This window comes from Mus caroli, unplaced genomic scaffold, assembly GCF_978045245.1.
Source record: "Mus caroli unplaced genomic scaffold, Mus_caroli_1 scaffold_18, whole genome shotgun sequence".
Lineage (NCBI taxonomy): Eukaryota > Metazoa > Chordata > Mammalia > Rodentia > Muridae > Mus > Mus caroli.
The window spans coordinates 63,675,554-63,693,880 of record NW_028227273.1 but is presented as its reverse complement, the minus strand read 5'-3'; the positions used below and the strand labels follow the sequence as shown (position 1 = coordinate 63,693,880).

Genomic DNA, 18,327 nt, shown 5'->3' with positions numbered 1-18,327 from the left:
GCATTGCTACTCAAATAGGTAAAACAATTGAAGATTGAAAAAGTACTCCAAGGGGGCCTGGGGCGATGGCTGGGTAAGAGCACTGACTGCTCTTCCATAGGTCCTGAGTTCAAGTCCCAGCAACCCCATGGTGGCTCACAACCACCCGTAATGAGATCTGACACCCTCTTCTGGCGCGTTTGAAGTCAGCTACAGTGTACTTATGTATAATAATAATAATAAATAAATCTTTTAAAAAAAAGTACTCCAAAAAAGGATAGCGTGAATAGTGTTTTTTATGATTTTAAAATAAGTTAGGAAACTAAATAATATTCCATTTATCTTCATCTATTTCCCTCCCCCACTCCTACAGTTGTATTTCTATATAAAAGACAGCGTGTCCGTCTTCTTGATTTAAAAAAAACCAAAAACCAAAAAACAAAGCTTAGGCTCACTGCTGGCTAAGTCATCAGTGCTCTGGAGACCAGGATACTAGAGGATACCCCTTTAAAGGCAGCTGCTTCTGTCTTTCTCCTCTTAACTCTTTCCAAATATTAGACAGCAATAAGGAAAAGTCACTGTAGTTACCAGTGTTACCCTCTGTCTGAAACAGGAAGAAAACTTAGGAAAACTTATAGACTTAATAGAATTGAGGCATACATTTACTCCACATCTTTAGGAAGTTTAACCCTTAAATTTGCGTTTTATGAAACTAAATGCAAACAGTGTCATCCATCCTGTATACAGTGACATGAAAATGAACATGTGGACGTGTCCCCTGAAGATAGGAAGACCGAAGTCTTACTCTTTGGTAGCACTGAAGGAGAGAGCAGATGAGACATGCGAGTCTGTTCTTCTTGTGAATCCAGCTTTGTGGTTTTCATCCTCATCGTTGATTTGTAGTTGAGGACTAGAGGGCAGCCGATAAGTAGTGACATTTCCCTTGGGGTTTTCCTCCTCCTCCTCCTCCTCTCCTGCCCTTTTCTTCCTTTCCCCTTCTCCCTCTACTTCCTGAGTGCTGGGATTCTAAACTTGGGCCACCATGCCCAGCTTTCTTGAGTGTATCTATATTTTTTTTAAGAAAAAAATATTTGACATCTATGAGTGTCTTGTCTGCATGTACGTCTGTGTGCCACATGCGTGCCTGGTGCCTGAGGAGACTGGAAAACAGTGTTGGAGCTTCGGGAACTGGAGTTACAGACAGTTGTAAGCCACCACCATTGGGTGCCAGGAATTGACACTGGATTTTCTGCAAGAGCACCCAGTGCTCATAACTGCTGAGCCATCTCTCCAGCCACCCCCACCCTAAATAAACAGGATGTCATGTGACCCAGGTTTGTCTCAGGCTCACTACATAGCTGAGGCTGAATTGAGTGTTAAGATTACAGATATATTCACCATATTTGGTTTATGCAGTACTGGGGATCAAACCCATAGCTTTGTTTGTGCTAGACAAACACTCAACTGAATAATTGCCCCAGCTTCTTGAGTTTCAGTTTTTCTTTTCCCCCCTCTTATCTTCTCAGGAATGTACCCTTAGTCTATGGTGTGTTCTACTTTGTTGATAGTTGTTAAAAATCAGTGCATTGGGCTGGAGAGATGGCTTAGCGGTTAAGAGCACTGACTGCTCTTCCAGAGGTCATGAGTTCAAATCCCAGCAGCCACATGGTGGCTCATAACCATCTGTAATGAGAAACAAATAAAAACCTATGGGCCAGAGCAAGCAGGGCCGGAGTGAGCGGGGGCTGGAGCAAGAGAAAGAAGGAAAGGGGGGCGAAAATCAGTGCATTGTAACATTGAACTCTTAAGGTACCTAAGTAGGTCATAAAAAGAGGAGATTATATATTCAATCTGAATGAAATCTGGGGAGTCTGCAGATACAGTTCAATCAGCAAGGCTGACAGGTTTTGCTAATGAAGACACCAAAATCAGGAAGTCACGCTAGGCTGAGTAAGGCCTCAGAAGAGAACTGGTATATTTATTGCCAACCTGTTAGACTGCTGACCAGCTTGCCTTTCTTGGGATGTAGCTCTTGGTGATGCCCTCTTTGGAAGTAGAAGTGACACTTAACAAACCAGGATGCTGTTGCGTAGGTTTCCAGAAGTTCATGGGTGTGTGGGCTGCTGGCCTTTGTGTTTGCTTTTATAGGACATTTGGTATAGAAGCTGGAAGAGGCTGTCAGAGAGTTGAGAAGTACCTTTGACTAGATGTGTGAGGTCCGTGGAGAGCTTAGGTGGCCTGTTTTACCTTTCTTGATTATTAAAATAGAATTTCAAATGGAGTTACCTAACTTGGTCCAGAGCTGTTTGTATCGTACAAGGAATCAGTACAGACTGATTATGGATTTTCCCACAGTAACAGGATAGTGATTGAAATCCAGTATTAAGCCCAAAATATGACAGCACCAGTTACCACATCATGTAGATGTGGTAGAATAAAGATGATTTTATATAAATTAAATTGCTATGATTACAGAAATCCAGAGTATTATGAGCAGGTATGAGAGGAACAAAGTCAAACATCATATAAATCATATTCCAAGAGCAGTGAATGAAGTTGCTTGACAGACATCTTCCTCAGAGACGTTGGTGATGGTTGTGGTCAGGGTCTGCAGCAATGAGAGGAGCCTTGTCTTCATTTCAGCTTGTGAGCCAGAGCTGCTTCCCTCCCTTGTTGTAGGGACCACTGTGCCTGCATTTGTAAGAGCAGGAGAAACGCATCCTCCTGGTAATAAGGTGCTCCATGGAAGAGCAGGAATAGTCTTCACATGTGACAGCCACCATGGGGGATAGTGTTAGGATCGCAGGCAGGTTTTCCTGGCTCACAACCCAGCACTACAGAGTTCCAGCTGAGAACGGGAAGTTCCTTTACCCTCTGTGTTGGTTTTCCCATTTGTGAGATTCAGGAAATAATAATCCCTCTGTTGTAGCCTTGCAGAAATTGAGTTAACATACATGAAATGTTTAGAAGGTATATGTTGATAATATGTACTTTGTTAGCATTCAGTTGCTGTTATTGCAGGAACATACAAAGGGAGCCTCTCTAGTCATATATCTGCCTACTTTGATGAATGGTTTTAAAATTATGTTGGAAAAGCCATGCGTGGTGACACACACCTTCAGTTTCAACATTACTAAGGAGGTAGGAATGGGAGAATCTCTGTTAGTTTGGGCCAGACTGGTCTATATAGCAAGTTTCAGGCCAGCTAGAACTACACAGTGAGACCCTGTCTCCAAACAAAACAAAAATACTGCATTGGCAGAAGGTTACATGTTGTATGGTTCTATTCCTATGTCCCTGTACATGTGTGTCTGCTGGAAGTATTCTAGAGATAGCCAAGGTGTAGACATTGAGGACAGAGAGTGACTATGGCAGATGAAACAAGGGCTTGGAAGAAGGCGGCATGGCCCTAAAAGAGCAGATACGCCAGCTGGAGTAGTGATGCCTGGGCTCCAGCACCTGAGCCTGTGCTCATTTTAGACAGATAGAGAAATTCTGTAAGAAAAACAACGGTCATGCAGTGTAAGGATTCTTGTGGTGATGGAGGTGTTTCATGGCTTGAAACATACCCGCCCGACATAAGTTGCCTGGTGTGGGGACAGTGGGCGAAGAGTACATGAAATACTATTTCTTATAACTGTGTGTAAAAAGGACTTTAATTTTTTCAAAACCTATATTTAATAATGGTTTTTAAGTGCTTTAACTTCCCTTTTAGCCTACCACCTACAAGAGGTAGTGGGAAAGAAAGGATATGGAGGTGGAGGGGAAAGTGGACCTGTTTAGGAAGATTCTTTGGAGCAACTCCCATCTGTGTTGCCTGAAGTCGGCAGTTCAGTTCACAGGTCAGCAGCAGCAAACACTTCACAGATACACCAGCAGTCCAGTTTGGTAGTCAGGATAGCAACAGCAGTGACACGATCTAGCAGAGCTGTGTTCTCTAAGTACCTTTACGGTGCAGAACAGTCCACTAGGGTCTTAGGGTAAAGAGAAGATAGATGAGTGACTGCTCGCTTGGTGCTTTGCAGTAAGTGGGTGCAACAGAAGACAGCAGGGTGACACATGGGACCACAGCCACCTGCCTCCTGATCACATTGAAGGGTAGCTCAGGAGATGCCTTTTCCTGATCTTTCATTTCTCCCCCAGTCAACTCCCTTTACTCTTTTTGTTGTTGTTGTTGTTGTTGTTTTTGGTTTTGTTTTGTTTTGTTTTTGAGACAGGGTTTGTCTGTGTAGTCCTGGCTGTCCTGGAACTCACTCTGTAGACCAGACTGGCCTCGAACTCAGAAATCAGCCTGCCTCTGCCTCCCAAGTGCTGGGATTAAAGGCGTGCGCCCGGCAATTCTCTTCACTCTTAAGGGTGGGTTTTCTCCTTTGTGTATTGTTCACACTCTACTCATCATCCATTTACTAGGCTGTAGATTGTACATAGAATAGATGCTTGATGTTGGTTGACATTTGTCATGGCCCTGCACAGATGGTCATTAGTTACACAATTCAAATAAACTGAGGATGTTACTAAATGAGATATGATTCTGAGAAAACAATGAATTCATGAAATTGTTAAGCAAATGCATGGAACTAGAAAATATCCTGAGAGAGGTAACCTAGTCACAAAAGAACACACATATTATGCACTCACTGATAAGGGGGTATTAGCCGAAAAGCTAGGAATACCCAAGATACGATTTATAAACCACATGAAGCTCAAGAAGGAAGACCAAAGTGTGGGTGCCTTGGTCTTTCTTAGAAGGGGGAACAAAATACTCATGGGAGCAAATACAGAGATAAAGTATAGAGCAGAAACTGAAGGAAAGGCCATCCGGAGACTGCCCCACCTGGGGATCCATCCCATATACAGTCAGCAAACCCAGACACTATTGTGGATGTCATCAAGAGCTTGCTGACAGGAGCCTGATATAGCTGTCTCATGAGGGGCTCTACCAGTGCCTGACAAATACAGAAGTGGATGCTCTCAGCCAACCATTGGACTGAGCTCAGGGTCCCCAATGGATCAAGTAAAGAAAGGACCCAAGCAGCTGAAGGGGTACAGTCCCATAGAAGGAACAACAATATGGAACCAACCAGTACCCCCAGACCTCCCAGGGACTAAACCACCAACCAAAGAGTACACATGGAGTGACCCATGGCTCCAGCTGCATATGTAGCAGAGGATGGACTTGTCAGTCATCAGTGGGAGGAGAGGCCCTTGGTCTTGTGAAGGTTCTATGCCTCAGTGTAGGGGATGGCCAGAGCCAGGAAGTTGGAGTGAGTAGGTTGGTGAGCAGGGGAAGGAGGAAAGGATGGGGGGAGGGGGTTAGAGGGGAAACCAGGAAAGGGGGATAACATTTGAAATGTAAATAAATATCTAATAAATAATGAGAATGAACTTTATTACTTTTCATTTATGTTATTAATATAAGAGCTTCCTTAGTTTAAAAAGACAGCAACTTGACCTATTCAACAATGAATACTCATTTTAATAGCCATTATCATCAATATCACAGTCGGGAGGGGAAAGGCACACAGCCTACACAAAGGAGATGCTAGAGGAATGATTTGCATGACTCTGTTGGACATGAGTCACAGGAATACAGTCAGGCTGAAGGAGAGGATGAGGAAGTAGTACTAGTTAGGTCACCTTGCAGTCTGGGCGACCTTATCCAGATGTCCAGTGTGTGTAGGTGCTGTGGAGGTAGAGGACTCTTCCCTCCCAAACTCCAGAGGACCTGGGCTGATCACAGGACACCTACCCTTTCTGTGCTGTGTATGGGTTTGTAGGTTGCCTAGAGAAATTTTTATAGTTTTGGTTTTGAATATGCATTAGAGAAGTAGTATGCAATTAAAAATCTCCTTTCTTAAAAGTTCATGATTGTGTGTGTGTATACATATATATTCATATATATATATGTACCTATATATATTCATAAGTAGAATGAATTGAAATGTGTCACATTCCATAGGAAAACTAACAAAGATATGTAAAATGTCTTATGTGCTGCTACTCGTAATAACGTCTTCTAGTCAAGAGATGTCTTTACAGTGCTGGGGTCAGCCTAGAGATAGAGCACTGGGCTAGGGCCCTGGGTTCAGCGGTATGGACAACAAGGCACCTTCTCCATTGCTTCCATGACGACAATTAGATGAGAGCATTTACCCTCTAGAAGATTCTGGTGTGTTTTGGTTTTTGAGTATCCCAAGGGCAGAGAGCCCCTCAAAAGCTTGGTGCTACCCCACCCAATTTCCCCATCTTCCTTTACCAGCACAGAGAAGAGCCAGAGGTCTGTGTTGAATTTATAGGGTCTGTGGAAGGATGAACCCCGCCCTTGTGTACCTAAGAGCATGGGAAGCCACCCCAGAAAATAGCTTGGAAGGTGGGCGGGATTAGTGGCTAGCCTTGTGCTGCCCAGTGGGCTGCAAACAGTTGAGGATTGGCATCTAGCGTTCTTCACAGGAGAATCTTAGTCTAGAATGCCTCTCGAATCTTAGTCTGTCCAGGCAGTGTTTTTGTTTTTTAAGTTTGCTATTCTAGGGTCATTAGACCCTAGAATATAATACATTAGAAATATAAGAAAGAAAGGGAAAATCCCATTTGAATTAAATACAAGAATAAGTTTTTAATGGATAACCAGGGAGCTCACTGTCTTGAAGGTTTTGGTCCCCCCCCCCCTTCCTGTCTTTCTTTTTTGGGTACACAGAATAAAATGCCAGATCTAATCCCTCCACATGCTCCAAAAGCATAGCGTAGGAAGGAACCTGTGAAACAGGCCCTTTTCAAGTCTCTTTTATCAGTTTTTCCAGGGAGAGGCTGGTGGGTTTCGCGGACAGAGGTTTTTAGCGGCTTAAGCTCCTATAAATGGTGGAGGGAGAGACAGCAGTGATGTGTGAGGGTTCATTAATTATTGCTCTTACTGATGGCTGCACAGGCTGTTGGGATCATAAATGTCAGTCTGTCAAGAGACAGTGATAGGTCTGAAAAAACTGATTGAGTACCTCAGAGCTGCCACGGAGCGGAGACTAGACAGGCTCCTCTGTTTCTTGGCGGTGTGGAAGGTGTGCATGAAGGGGGCTTCTTTGTTGTTCCTTGTCTCTAGCTTTGGGGTTCTGTGCTGTGGGCGCCTGGAGCAGAGGGTGTGAGCCCCCTGAGTTGTCAGCAGGCCACAGCCACTGTTAGCAGCCTGGGGTGGGCGTGGGCTGCCAGCCGTACAACGTCAGGAGAGTAAGAGAGACGGGATGCGGGCTTTGACAGGCCTGACACAATTCATTTGGAAAATTTCAGGAGAGAACATGAGTAATAAAGACAGGAACAGTGACAGAATGGAGCAAACGTGGATCTCTGTCAGAGACAAACAGTTTGAAAAGGAGCAGCCCTGTTTGTTGCCGTCAGGCTGCGTTGTAAATGTATCCCTTACTTGAAAGACTCAGTGCTAGTTACTGTCTGCTCTTGGCTAGCAGAGTCCAATTAGAGGAATTTCTCTCTGTAGACATTTGTTTTTTAAAAACACTGCACTTGTTTCCTCTGTCACATGATGAGCAGTGGCTGCCTTCAGACCAAGCAATTGGACACCAGTTAAATAGGTGAAAGTTTTCTATAAGGTCTCACGTGGTGTCTTTGTCATTGCTAAACACTGGCCGAGAAGAGGGGTCTACAGCGTTGAGGGCCTGGCATGGGGTGTGCAGCCAGTGTGGGCATACCCAGCCTGGAGTAGTTCTCTGGGGGAAGCTCACTGGGAAAATGTGCTTTGTTGGCTCTTTATGAAGGACCTTAATTAGAAGTCACTTGGAACTCCTGGGGTGGGAACTGTATCAGGCTTGGCACTGCCGCTCCTCCTGCTGCTAATGAGCGTGCTCCTCTCTAAGGCTCGTTCTTCTGACAGTTACAGCTGAGTGTGAGAGTTATTTCTGTTCACCTTGCTCTCCGCATTTAACCCTTACTGCTCAAGTTCAGCATATGCAAATAGATTAATTAGATGGTCTCTGCCATTGATCCCCAAGCTGAGAATGCTACAAGTTAGAGGGGCTGAATCTCAGAAGCAGAAGGCAGATAGTCAAGGTTTGATTTTTTTTTTTCTGTTAACTCATTTTTAGGTCTTTTCTGAAAGCTTTTTTTTTTTAACTGACTTAAAATTTATAATTGAATAGTTGAATTATTTAGGTCATTATTATGTAATTAGAATCTGTACAATAGACATCTGTTTCTCTTATTTAGGTAATTTACCCCACGGCACAAGGTTTCATTAAATAATTAGCAGAGGAGATATAAAATTCTTCCATAGCCATGATGCTGAGTCTGTAGACTTCTGTTTATTTCATTAGCTTCTAATTAAAACACCAAGTTGACCTGTGAGAAAAATATTGGAGAGTGAGTGACTTCACGGAGAAGTGACGTACAGTGCAGTCAGCCTCCTGATGGGCAATGCAGCAGACAGAGGGGAGTCTCGGTCCTCTCCTCCTCACACCAGGGAGCCCTAGAGGACGCTAGGGTGAGGGCCGAGGAAGTCAGTGTACCCCAGAGCCTTACTGCTGAGGTCTTAGTGTCTGGGAAGAGTGCCTTAGTTCTAAGGGTGCAGTCTGCTGAGTGGGTCATCTTAGTGGAGAGCAGTGGTTCTCAGCCGTGGGTCTTTCTACCCTTTGGAAGTCAAATGACCCTTCCACAGGGTCACATGTCAGATAGTCTGTATATTAGATATTTATAATACGATTCACAATGGCAGCAAAATTACAGTTATAAGTTGGCCACAGGGTAATTTTATTATTGGAGGGTCACAGCATGAGAAAGGTTGGGACTATTGCTGTAGTCCTGTAAGACTGATGCTCACAGCACAGCTGTGCATAGATGGTTTGGTTGTCCACTTACACAGAAGTGAGGGCACCGACTCTTGGAGAAGTAACTAGGGCCCAATGGTCGTGTAGGATGGCCAGTCCTTTGTAGCCAGAAACTGTCGGTAGAATCAGAAGCCTTCCATAGGCGCTGCTGTTTGAGAATACCTCCTTTGTGTTTTCTACAAGAACACATGCATTCTTGTTGGCACTGTTTGACACATGATCTGATTAGATGAAAGTAAGAAAAGAGATCCAGCCTGGGCCCTCCTGACTTGGAGGGGCTCCACCAAAGCAGGCTTGGTGAAGATAGATACCTTGGCAATAAGACCATGCAGACATGAGCTTTGGTCACAGCCACTTCGACATGCAGTGTGAATACTTTTCTTCACAGCCCCTTCTTGATCCATTGAGTGCTGCAGGGCTCCCCTCCAGCATTATTGACGCCTGAAACCAGAAGTGTGTTCCCCAATAGGAGGCACACTTGGCCATTTGGGCCAGAGTCCTCAGAGAAGCGGTGAAGTCCATCTCTGTGATTTTACAGAGGGGTGGAGGTGAGAGAGGCCCATGGTCTGAAGGGTCTTTTTTTCTCTTTTTACATTATAAATACATTAGCACCAGGTGTGGCCTCTATGTTTAGCTTGCTTGTTCATTCATTCAATTGGCAGGGTCTCACTTTGTAGCCCAACTGACCTGCAAGTTGCTATGTAGACCCAGATGGCCTTGAGCTTACAGAGATCTGGCTGCCTTTACTTCCCAAGTCAAAGTTTTCAATCTGGAGAGAAGGCTCAGAGGTAAAAGAACTCTTTCTTCTCTTCCAGAGGACTGGAGTTGAGTTCCCAGAACCTCCACAGCTGGTTTGTAACGACTGTAACTCTCCTGGCCTCAGAGGCCTCCACACACATGTGGGGTGGGCAACACACATGACTCTCCTCTCTTCCTCCCTCTCTCTCCTCTCCTCTCCTCTCCTCTCCTCTCCTCTCCTCTCCTCTCCTCTCCTCTCTCTCCTCTCCTCTCCTCTCCTCTCCTCTCCTCTCCTCTCCTCTCCTCTCCTCTCCTCTCCTCTCCTCTCCTCTCCTCTCCTCTCCTCTCCTCGATGCACCCTCCTCAAAATAATTTAAAAGAGGTTTTCCACTTGTCTCCATTGTGTATGGACCACACCTCTTATCTCAGGTTAAGGGACATTACTTTAAAAAGAGATTCTTCGACTAGGACATGCAGTAGAGGTTTTTTGTTAGGTATCTAAATAGGGTTATTATCACAAATCGCACCATTTTTGTTGAAAAGAACCCCCAGGAGAGCAGTGTGGCTCACTCGAGGTGAATTCCTTTTGTCGGGCTGTTTTGTAATGATTTACATTTAGATTGTTGGTTTTGCTTTTGCGGAGGCGGGAGGGTGGGGTGTCTGGCCTGTGTGGTGGCCTTAGTCACTGCACTAATGGTCTGGGCAGCTTGGTTCAGCAGAGCTGGGGAAATAGGCTCAACTTGCTCTCTCAGTTGCTCGCATGGAGGGCTTGCTCAGTTGGTTTGTGTTGGGGAAATGTCACACAGGGCTGAGAGCAGCGTGTGCTGGCAGCAGAACCTGTGCCTCTGAAGAATGGTGTGGGGCGTTCGTCTCAGGTGGTAGGGGCCAGAGCTGTGGACACACATTCTATTCCACACAGGACAGGCTGGGGAAGGTACAGAGATAGCCTGTGCCGACGTGTCCCAGCATGCTCCAGCTTCCCCAAAAGCCCCTTCAAGTAGAGAGCAAGGACTGGTAGAGTGTTTGCTCATCCTTCTAGTGCCCGCTGTAGCCCAGGAGGTACAGTAATCACTAAGCAGGTGAACACCCCCCCGCCCCCCCACCCCCGCACCTCCCCACCCACCAGGAGAGCTAAAGGACATTTGGTTTTCATTCCTGTGACAGACACCAGCAGGCAAGGGACTTAGGATTGGTTTGCTTGTGGTTTCAGAAGTTCCAGTTTATGCAGAAGGGAGGGTGTTTTCTTTACATTGCCTTCTTGAGGCCATTGAATACCGCAGGGCTCCCCTCTTTAGCATGCCCACATCCTGGTAGACAGGAAGAGTCCAGGGCAAGAGAGTCCTCCAAGTGACACACCCCAGTGACCTCTCTCCCTAGCCAGACCCTGCCTTGCATAGTTGGACCACTTCCCACCCAGTCTCTATAGCTTGACTACACTGATGCAGTGTTCACATTGTCTCAGGTGCCTCACAGACCCAGCCAGCGTGTGCTGTGCTAATCTCCTAGTGTCTGCTGTCTAGTCGGGTTACAGGACTAGCCCTCATGGGGCATGCTTCCCCACAGGGGGATGACTAAGGCAGAAGAGAGGACAGGGACAGGTGCTCTGTCCACACGGGTCAGTTCAGGAACAAGACTTAGTTGAACATTTGACTGGAGCAAAGACTTAGAAAGGTTCCATGTGGCCCTGGGTGAGCAATGCTGTGGGGGAAAGAACAGGGCAGTTCTGAGAGCAGAGGTCAAGGCAGTCAGGAGACAGATATGGATGGGGCAAGACTCTGAGGGAAGAGAGGGTGCAGGTGGTCGTGCAGGTTCTCGATAGGCGCTTCTTTGAGGATGTCAGTGGTTGGAGGCAGGACAACTTGGGGGTCACTTGGCTGCAGTGTGAGGAACTAATTGGAGAGACTTGTGTCTACCCAGCCAGGTAACAATCCTGATTCCTGCATATCTTGTTTTGGTCAGATTCACAGTCCGAGAACGAGGCCTCACCCGTGAAACGACCGCGACTAGTAGAGAACCCCGAGCGGCCTGAGGAGAGCGGTCGGTCGAAGCAGAAGAGCCGACGCCGCTGCTTCCAGTGCCAAACCAAGCTGGAGCTGGTGCAGCAGGAACTGGGATCCTGTCGCTGTGGTGAGCCCCCACCCACACCCCCAAGGCACCATCCTGGTCCGTCCTGTCTCACACACACTCTCGCGCATGACTGCTCTCCAGTCAAGACTCTAGAAAGGAACACACAAACAGGAGTCTGTGAGGTGCGCCGTGAGACTGCAGATATGTTCACTTGGAAGGGCTTTTAATATACTCCTCCCTGCACCCCTCTCAGCTATGGCTTGATTAGATGCTTTCCTTGTGGGGCCACTGAGGGACCAGCTTGAAGCAGCCACATCACCTTTTCTTCTCCGTTGCTCAGCGCAGGGCGCCCGCCTCTTAGGACTCTGCACACAGATGTGATTTCTAAACTCTGTCCTGCACACAGTGAAACAAAACAGGCAAATTCTGCTTTTCGTCATATATCATGGCACAAAGATGAAATGATAGCTCACAGTTTTCCTGTCCCATGGTCTGTGGATCTGGCAGCCTCTGAGAATTCTCCACCTTCCATTCTAAGAGGTGGGCTCTAATTCTGCGCTCTGTTGAGCTGTAGCTGTCCTACATTGAGGGTACTGGGAGTTGGCAAGTTGAGTTTGGGGCATTGAGTGTCTTCTAAAGAGAGGACCTTTTCTGCTCTGTGCCTGGCTTGTCGAAATTAGATTGGGACAGCTGTTCCAGGCATGACCCCTCTGTTTGTCACTGTCCCTCCCTGTGGGGACAGGGAAGGTGGGGTGTGGCATTCATTTCTGCTGTGAATTGTGAGTAAAGAAGAGAGTTGGGTGGCGGGAGCAGACACTGCAGGGTTTTAGACTTGGCTTACCCTAAAACCCGTGGTGTGGCCCAGTGAGGCAGGGTAGTTCTGTGGCGAGCTGAGGACGTTTTGGGGTCTGGTGGCTTTGTTCCATACTGACAGGTCCGTATGGTCCCTGAGGTTGCAGGTTCTTGCTCTGTATTGAGATGAGCTGTGCTGGTCTTCAGCTCTGCATTCTGTTAGCTCTCCTTGCCCTTATTATACAGACTGCTTGTCTCTTGGCGAGAGAGGTAAAAATATTCTTGTTTCCTGCTCAGCAGTGACTAGGTGTGTGGCAGCGTGTAGGATTTGCTGAGGGAGATGAAGCAGTTGGTCCATGAGGTGCTTGCTGCCTTGCCTCTGGCAGTGGCTAATGCTCCCAAAATGTCCTCGTCAGGCAGGCAAGGGAGTTTACAGGGTAGTTTAGAAGACCCAGGGCTCCACACTTACCCTGAAGCTTTGATGCCAACCACTCAGTTTCCACAGGTCTTAGCACCCAGCTGAAAAGCGTCAGGTAGTAGTTATCAGATGGCCCTGTGCCTCTCTCTGTGGTCAGCTGCACCATCAAAGTGTCTCAGTTATCCTCACCCCTGACCAGGAGGCTGGGTCTCTATGTAGAGTTCACTATAGACCTGAGTTCTTTCTCAGTTAGGTAACGACATGTAGTTCCTTGACCAATTCTAAGATAAAAGTCCCTTTAGGTGGGTCCTTCCTAGAGAGCTGGAGTTCACTCTGGTCAAGGAGAGCCTTTGACCGTGAGCTCAGAAAGGCGACTATGTCACCTGCCACTGTTTAAAGATGAAGGGCCTCAGAAGCACATGCGCTCTGGGGCCGGCTCTGACAAACTGCTTTGTGCTGCTCTCCTGGCTGCTTGCTTGGATTCCTCTAGGAGAGGGTGGGCTGTGCTGTGTGGCGATTTCCTTGAGGATACACGGAGTGTTTTGAAGATATGAACTGCCCTGGAAGGTGTTAGAGGGAAACATATTTACTATTGAAAGGGAGGACTCAACATAGCTGAACTTAAAACAGAATCCTTGTCCACTGCAGAATAGTCATTCTCTGTATATATTCCCGATCTTTTCTTCCATTCCCCTTCCATTCTGTACAGGTTATTAACTGCTGACAAGAAATTCACATCTCATAAATAATGCTTAAGAGCCATTGCTATATAAATTGAATGTGTTATGAATTGTGATGGGCCTTTTTGTAGCATTCAATGCCTAGAGCAGGAAGAACAGAGGATGTCATTTTCATTAATTTCTAATGAGGTGCCAATTAAAGGCAGAGAAGACGTTCCAAAGGGAAGAGTGGCCAAGCTCCCCAGAATCCTCCGCCCCGGGGCTGTCATCCAAGCACTGCCAGCAAAGCCTTCTCTAAAAATTCCATTAAATTACAGTCTCATCGAGAGCACACACAGACACATTCAGCTTCCCTTTGATCTTCAAAAGAGCAATTTGTAAGGCGAGTTCTGAGCCTTCTCACATAGGACAGCTGTAGGTGATAGGAATTGTTAATTGCCAGGATGACGTTCCCTGCGCTTTTGCAATAAGTAGGTGGGTTTGAAGATGATTTCTCTGGTCTCACGGTGACTGAGATAACCTTTTGTCAACAGTCCCAAAGAACACCCCTCTCCTGTGCATCTTCCCAGGTACCAGTTGGAAAAGGCATGTAGGACATGTGGGTGGGTGGGTAGGCTGCTCCTCCCACCTAGAGCGTCTTCCAAAGTCCAGTTCTCGGGACAGAAGACAGCCACACAGAAGCAGGCTTGCTGGTTGAGTTTCGGCTTGACAGGGTGGCAGAATTGGTCATTGCAAGTCTTGTCTCTTAAGGCCATCTAGAGGATGTTCTGAGTCTGGGCCATGCACAGCACCTAATGCTGTGCCCTCTGCATAGCATTGCTTCTCGAGAGCATCGAATTGCCTGTCAAGGACTAGTGTAAGGTCTTGTGCACATGTTTGTATGTTTTTAGTGTGTGGCAACTTAGTGGGCTTCACACAGGACCAGTGGCACCTTTATGACCTCATGGTAATTTCACGTTCTTGACTGTTTTCAGAGTAAGTTTTCTGTTCGTGTCAGGGCCCATGGTGCTGGGGCTGGGCTCTGCATGGGGTGCGTGGGACTCTGCGGTGTGTTGTCTTCGTGGGCTGCTGTGGCCGCTCTGGGTCTGTCATTCACTGTCACTAACAGCTGTTCTGAGATGACCTTTCAAGGATTTTGTTAAGTTCTATGAGGAGCAAGAGATGTGGGATGTGCGAGCTCACAGACTAAAGGCTAAGTGTGGTGCCGTGAGAAGTTCCTGGACAGTATGTTGGGACACGCTTGCCCCCAGAGATTCAGTGAAGCGACTCCCGCGTGACCGTTACTACCACTCTGCACAGCCTTCAGCCTTTAGGACTTTCCATGCAAGCACTTGAACAGCAGGCCTGGTCTTGTTTTCAGCTCTATTTGGAAATAACATTTTGTCTCAGGCCATCATCCGAGAGCTGGTTGTGTTCACCACGGCTTTGTCCTCCTCTGAAGTGTTCCCTGGGGCCACAGACAGACACTGTTGTGTAAAGCCAGTCCCTGCAGCACACTCCAGCTTTAGGGAGCTCACTCCAGAGCTGCTGCCCTGGGTCCTCCGCCCATGGTTCGTGTGTGTGTGTGTGTGTGTGTGTGTGTGTGTGTGTGTGTGCTGATTTAGCAATGCTAAACTTCCAAAGTGTTGCTCCCCCCTTCACTGCAAGATCTTGTCCTTGATCAGGTGTTATGCTTATTATCTTCAGTGTGGTTTAATCCAGAACATTCTTACCAGCTTTCTGTTTTACAATTTCAACATTTTAAAATAAGGCCCTCTCTGTTGGACATGCACACACACACACATGCACACGCAAATGTCATGGGTTTTAAGGTCCAGGCGCCCCTCATCTGGGGTCTATTCAGTACCGAGTTCACTTGTGCACTCTCTCTCAGCTGCTGTCCACTGTGCTATGAGCTGTCCTGGGGCTTCACTCTGGAAGGCTCAGTGCTCTCCAGTCTCTCGCTGTTGATACTGTTTGATTTGTGTGCACACTCGACTCTCCACCTCCGCTAGTGCACTTGGTTGGTAAGCCGAGTGTGTGTGCAGCATACTTTGACAGTATTGTCAATGCTTTCATCAAAGCATCCCGAGAGGCTGGGCACCATGGCTTATGCTGTTAATCCCTGCACTTTGGAGACAGAGGCAGGCAGATCTTGGAGTTTGCTAATCTGGTCTATACAGAGAATTCCAGGACAGCCAAGGCTACATAGGGAGACCCTGACTCAAAAAAGCAAATGATGTCCTTGAGGTTTGGCATCTAGTTATGACTTGCCTGAACCAGTCTCGTGTGACAGTTCAGAATGAGTTGATTCCACAGGTTCTGTTTGGCACTGGCATTCTTTTGAGTAGAGACACCTTTTTTTTTTTAAACCTATAGCTGCCATGGATCCCTCCCTCCCTCCTTCCCTCCCTCTACTGACTTATGAGTCAGTGCTATAGATAATGTTTTTCATTACTCACATTGTTCCACATTTGGCCAATTGAAGTTCTTTCAGCCCCGCTCCTGTCTCGGTTGAGGAGTTTAGGGAGGAGTGGGAGGAGCATAACAGGATGTGTCCCTGTGTTTCCCTTCCTCCCCCCAGTCCAAACCCAGCTACTTCTGCAAGGGCTGTAGGAGGGGTCCTATGCTGGGCCTGACAGGAAGGCACGCACACGGGAACAGCCTGTCGCCAGACAAGCCAGCACTGGAGTCGTTAGCAAGTTACAAGATGCCTTGAGAGGATGGGCCGGAGGGCTTCATCCCACCTGGAAGGCTGGACTGGCTTCTGCCCTTCAGGCCTTAAGGATGGCTGTGGCTTAGATGGAGGAAAGGTGAACACTTGGGCAGTGTTTGTTGTAGACGTGGGGGTTGCAGCTGGGTGAACTGGCACCAGGTCTAGTAGAAAGAAGAGGCTTCCCGTCTGGGTTGAGGAGGTCGGATGTTAGCTCAGGGCAAGCACCGTCAGTGGTCAGCACGCTCTGACTTCAAGCACACAGCACACTAGATATCTTCTAGCACAGCCAGAACTAACTGGCTGATGGCGATGGAGAGACCCACTCTGCAGGCCTCATGCTTTTGAGTCTGGTAATGAAGGCCCACGTTTCCCCTACTCCTGAGGTAGCACTAGGATGTGTGCTACCCATGGCTCAAGAGGAAGGTGAGTCTCGTCCACACTCCCAAAAGGGAAAAACTATCCTCTGGTGGGAATTAGCTTAGGTGAGAGAAGCCGCACTCCCCCCCCCCCCCCCTCGCTGTGCCGGCTCATACAAAATGGCCATTTCCCCTTCCTGTGCAAGAGCTCTGGGCTAAAACCAAACAGCCGCCGAGTCCCTGTGCTGCTTGTCTGTCACAGCTAACGAAGTGTCAGACCTGCTCCCCTCCAGAGGTCCAGCCTGCCTGAGTGCCTGGCCAGGGCCATGTGGGCACAGCACAGGTGTGGGTGCTGCCCTGCCCAAGCCAAACAGCCTGTGGCAGAGGCTGTGCTCATCATATACCAGACAGCCAGAGCATGTCTGCTTCCCGTGTCACCTGTGTGCCCTCCCTCCTGACACCTGATCTCACCTCAGTGGCCGTGTGTAGCTGCCGCCGCCTTAGCTCTTATCAGAGCCCAGACTGTTTATAGACAAATGGCGATATTCTGACATATACATTACTGATATTTTATAGATTTGATCTAGTAATAAGCAATTTTGGTTAATTCTTTGTCCAGAAAGAATTTTTAAAAATTTAAAAATGAATATACAATAACATTTTCCATTCCATAAAATTCTCCATTTTGCAGTTCAGAAAGTTGAGGTAAATTCATTGAGGTTGTGTAGTCTTTACCGGTGGCTTTTTAGTCCACCCTTCTAGAAGGACTCAGCCCCTCCAACACATTCACCTCCTGCCCAGGACTAGCCAACCACGGACCTGCTTTCTTTGACAGTTTTGATTTTTCTAGAATTTTAGAGTTCGTGGATTCGCAGTGTGTAGTCTTAGGTCTGTGCCACCTAGCAGGCTCTGCGAGTCGTCTGTGTTGCTATCAGTTATTCAGTCTTCCTCTAAGAATGCCACATTGAGAGCGTAGGCCATGTTTACCAGCTGCAGTGAGTGCTACCTTAGAAATCTTGAGGTGGAGGGTTGAGTGGTAAGTGAGCATCTGACACTAGCCAGCACCAGCAGCTTTCCCAGCGTCTTGTGCCAGGTCACAGGTCGCGGCACTGCTTCCCCGTGCTCTTGGCAACCTTCAGCACTGGGCTGCTCCTCTCCAGCTGTCCTAGCGAGTGCCTGTCCACCCGGTGGTAATTCTCTTCTTCTTGCACACACTGAGCATTTTCTCCATGGGCCTTCACTCTGCAGATATCCTGGTGAACTGTCGCTTCACCTTTCAAACATCACTCACTTTACGCACGCACATGCACACACACACACACACACAGACCTGAGGCTGCACACTTCCACCCTGCAGCACCTCCTGCTTTTGAGCCTGATAGTGAAGGCTTGGAGTTGCTGCCCTAAGCATTTCCAGACGTCAAGCACAAGCCTCTCTCTCTGTTCACTTAGGTCTTACACTTCCTCAGCCCTGTTTTATAGTTCTCAGAGTGTGTCTTCTGTGCAGCTGTCCCGAAGTAACTTTGAATTTCTGATGGTACTGTGCTTAGAATCCCCAGTACCTCTTGTTAGATTGTTGTTCCCTCGGGAAGCACAGTTGGTTTTCTTGCAGCCTTTCTAGCTCCTGTTAGTTCCACCTTCCTAAGATGCTGCACACACGTGGCATGTCACCTGTGAACACAGATATGCTTCCTGGGGCCGTGGGCCTTCCTTCCATTCTTTTCTCCTCTTGTCGGGTAGATGCACAGAGGGAGCCGTAGGTTAAATGCTGAGCACACAC

The 18,327-nt window shown here is 47.4% G+C and overlaps 1 protein-coding gene across 2 annotated transcripts in view; it reads left to right on the top strand.

Moving 5' to 3' along the window:
- The window catches only part of Zfand3 (zinc finger AN1-type containing 3), a 202,550-nt gene that overhangs the window by 174,672 nt on the left and 9,551 nt on the right, over positions 1–18,327 (top strand). For both annotated transcript variants that reach the window (XM_029471010.2, XM_021186522.3), the window contains one exon: positions 11,499–11,666. In XM_029471010.2, the coding sequence (XP_029326870.1) occupies positions 11,499–11,666 (168 nt within the window). The remainder of the gene's footprint in view (positions 1–11,498; positions 11,667–18,327) is intronic.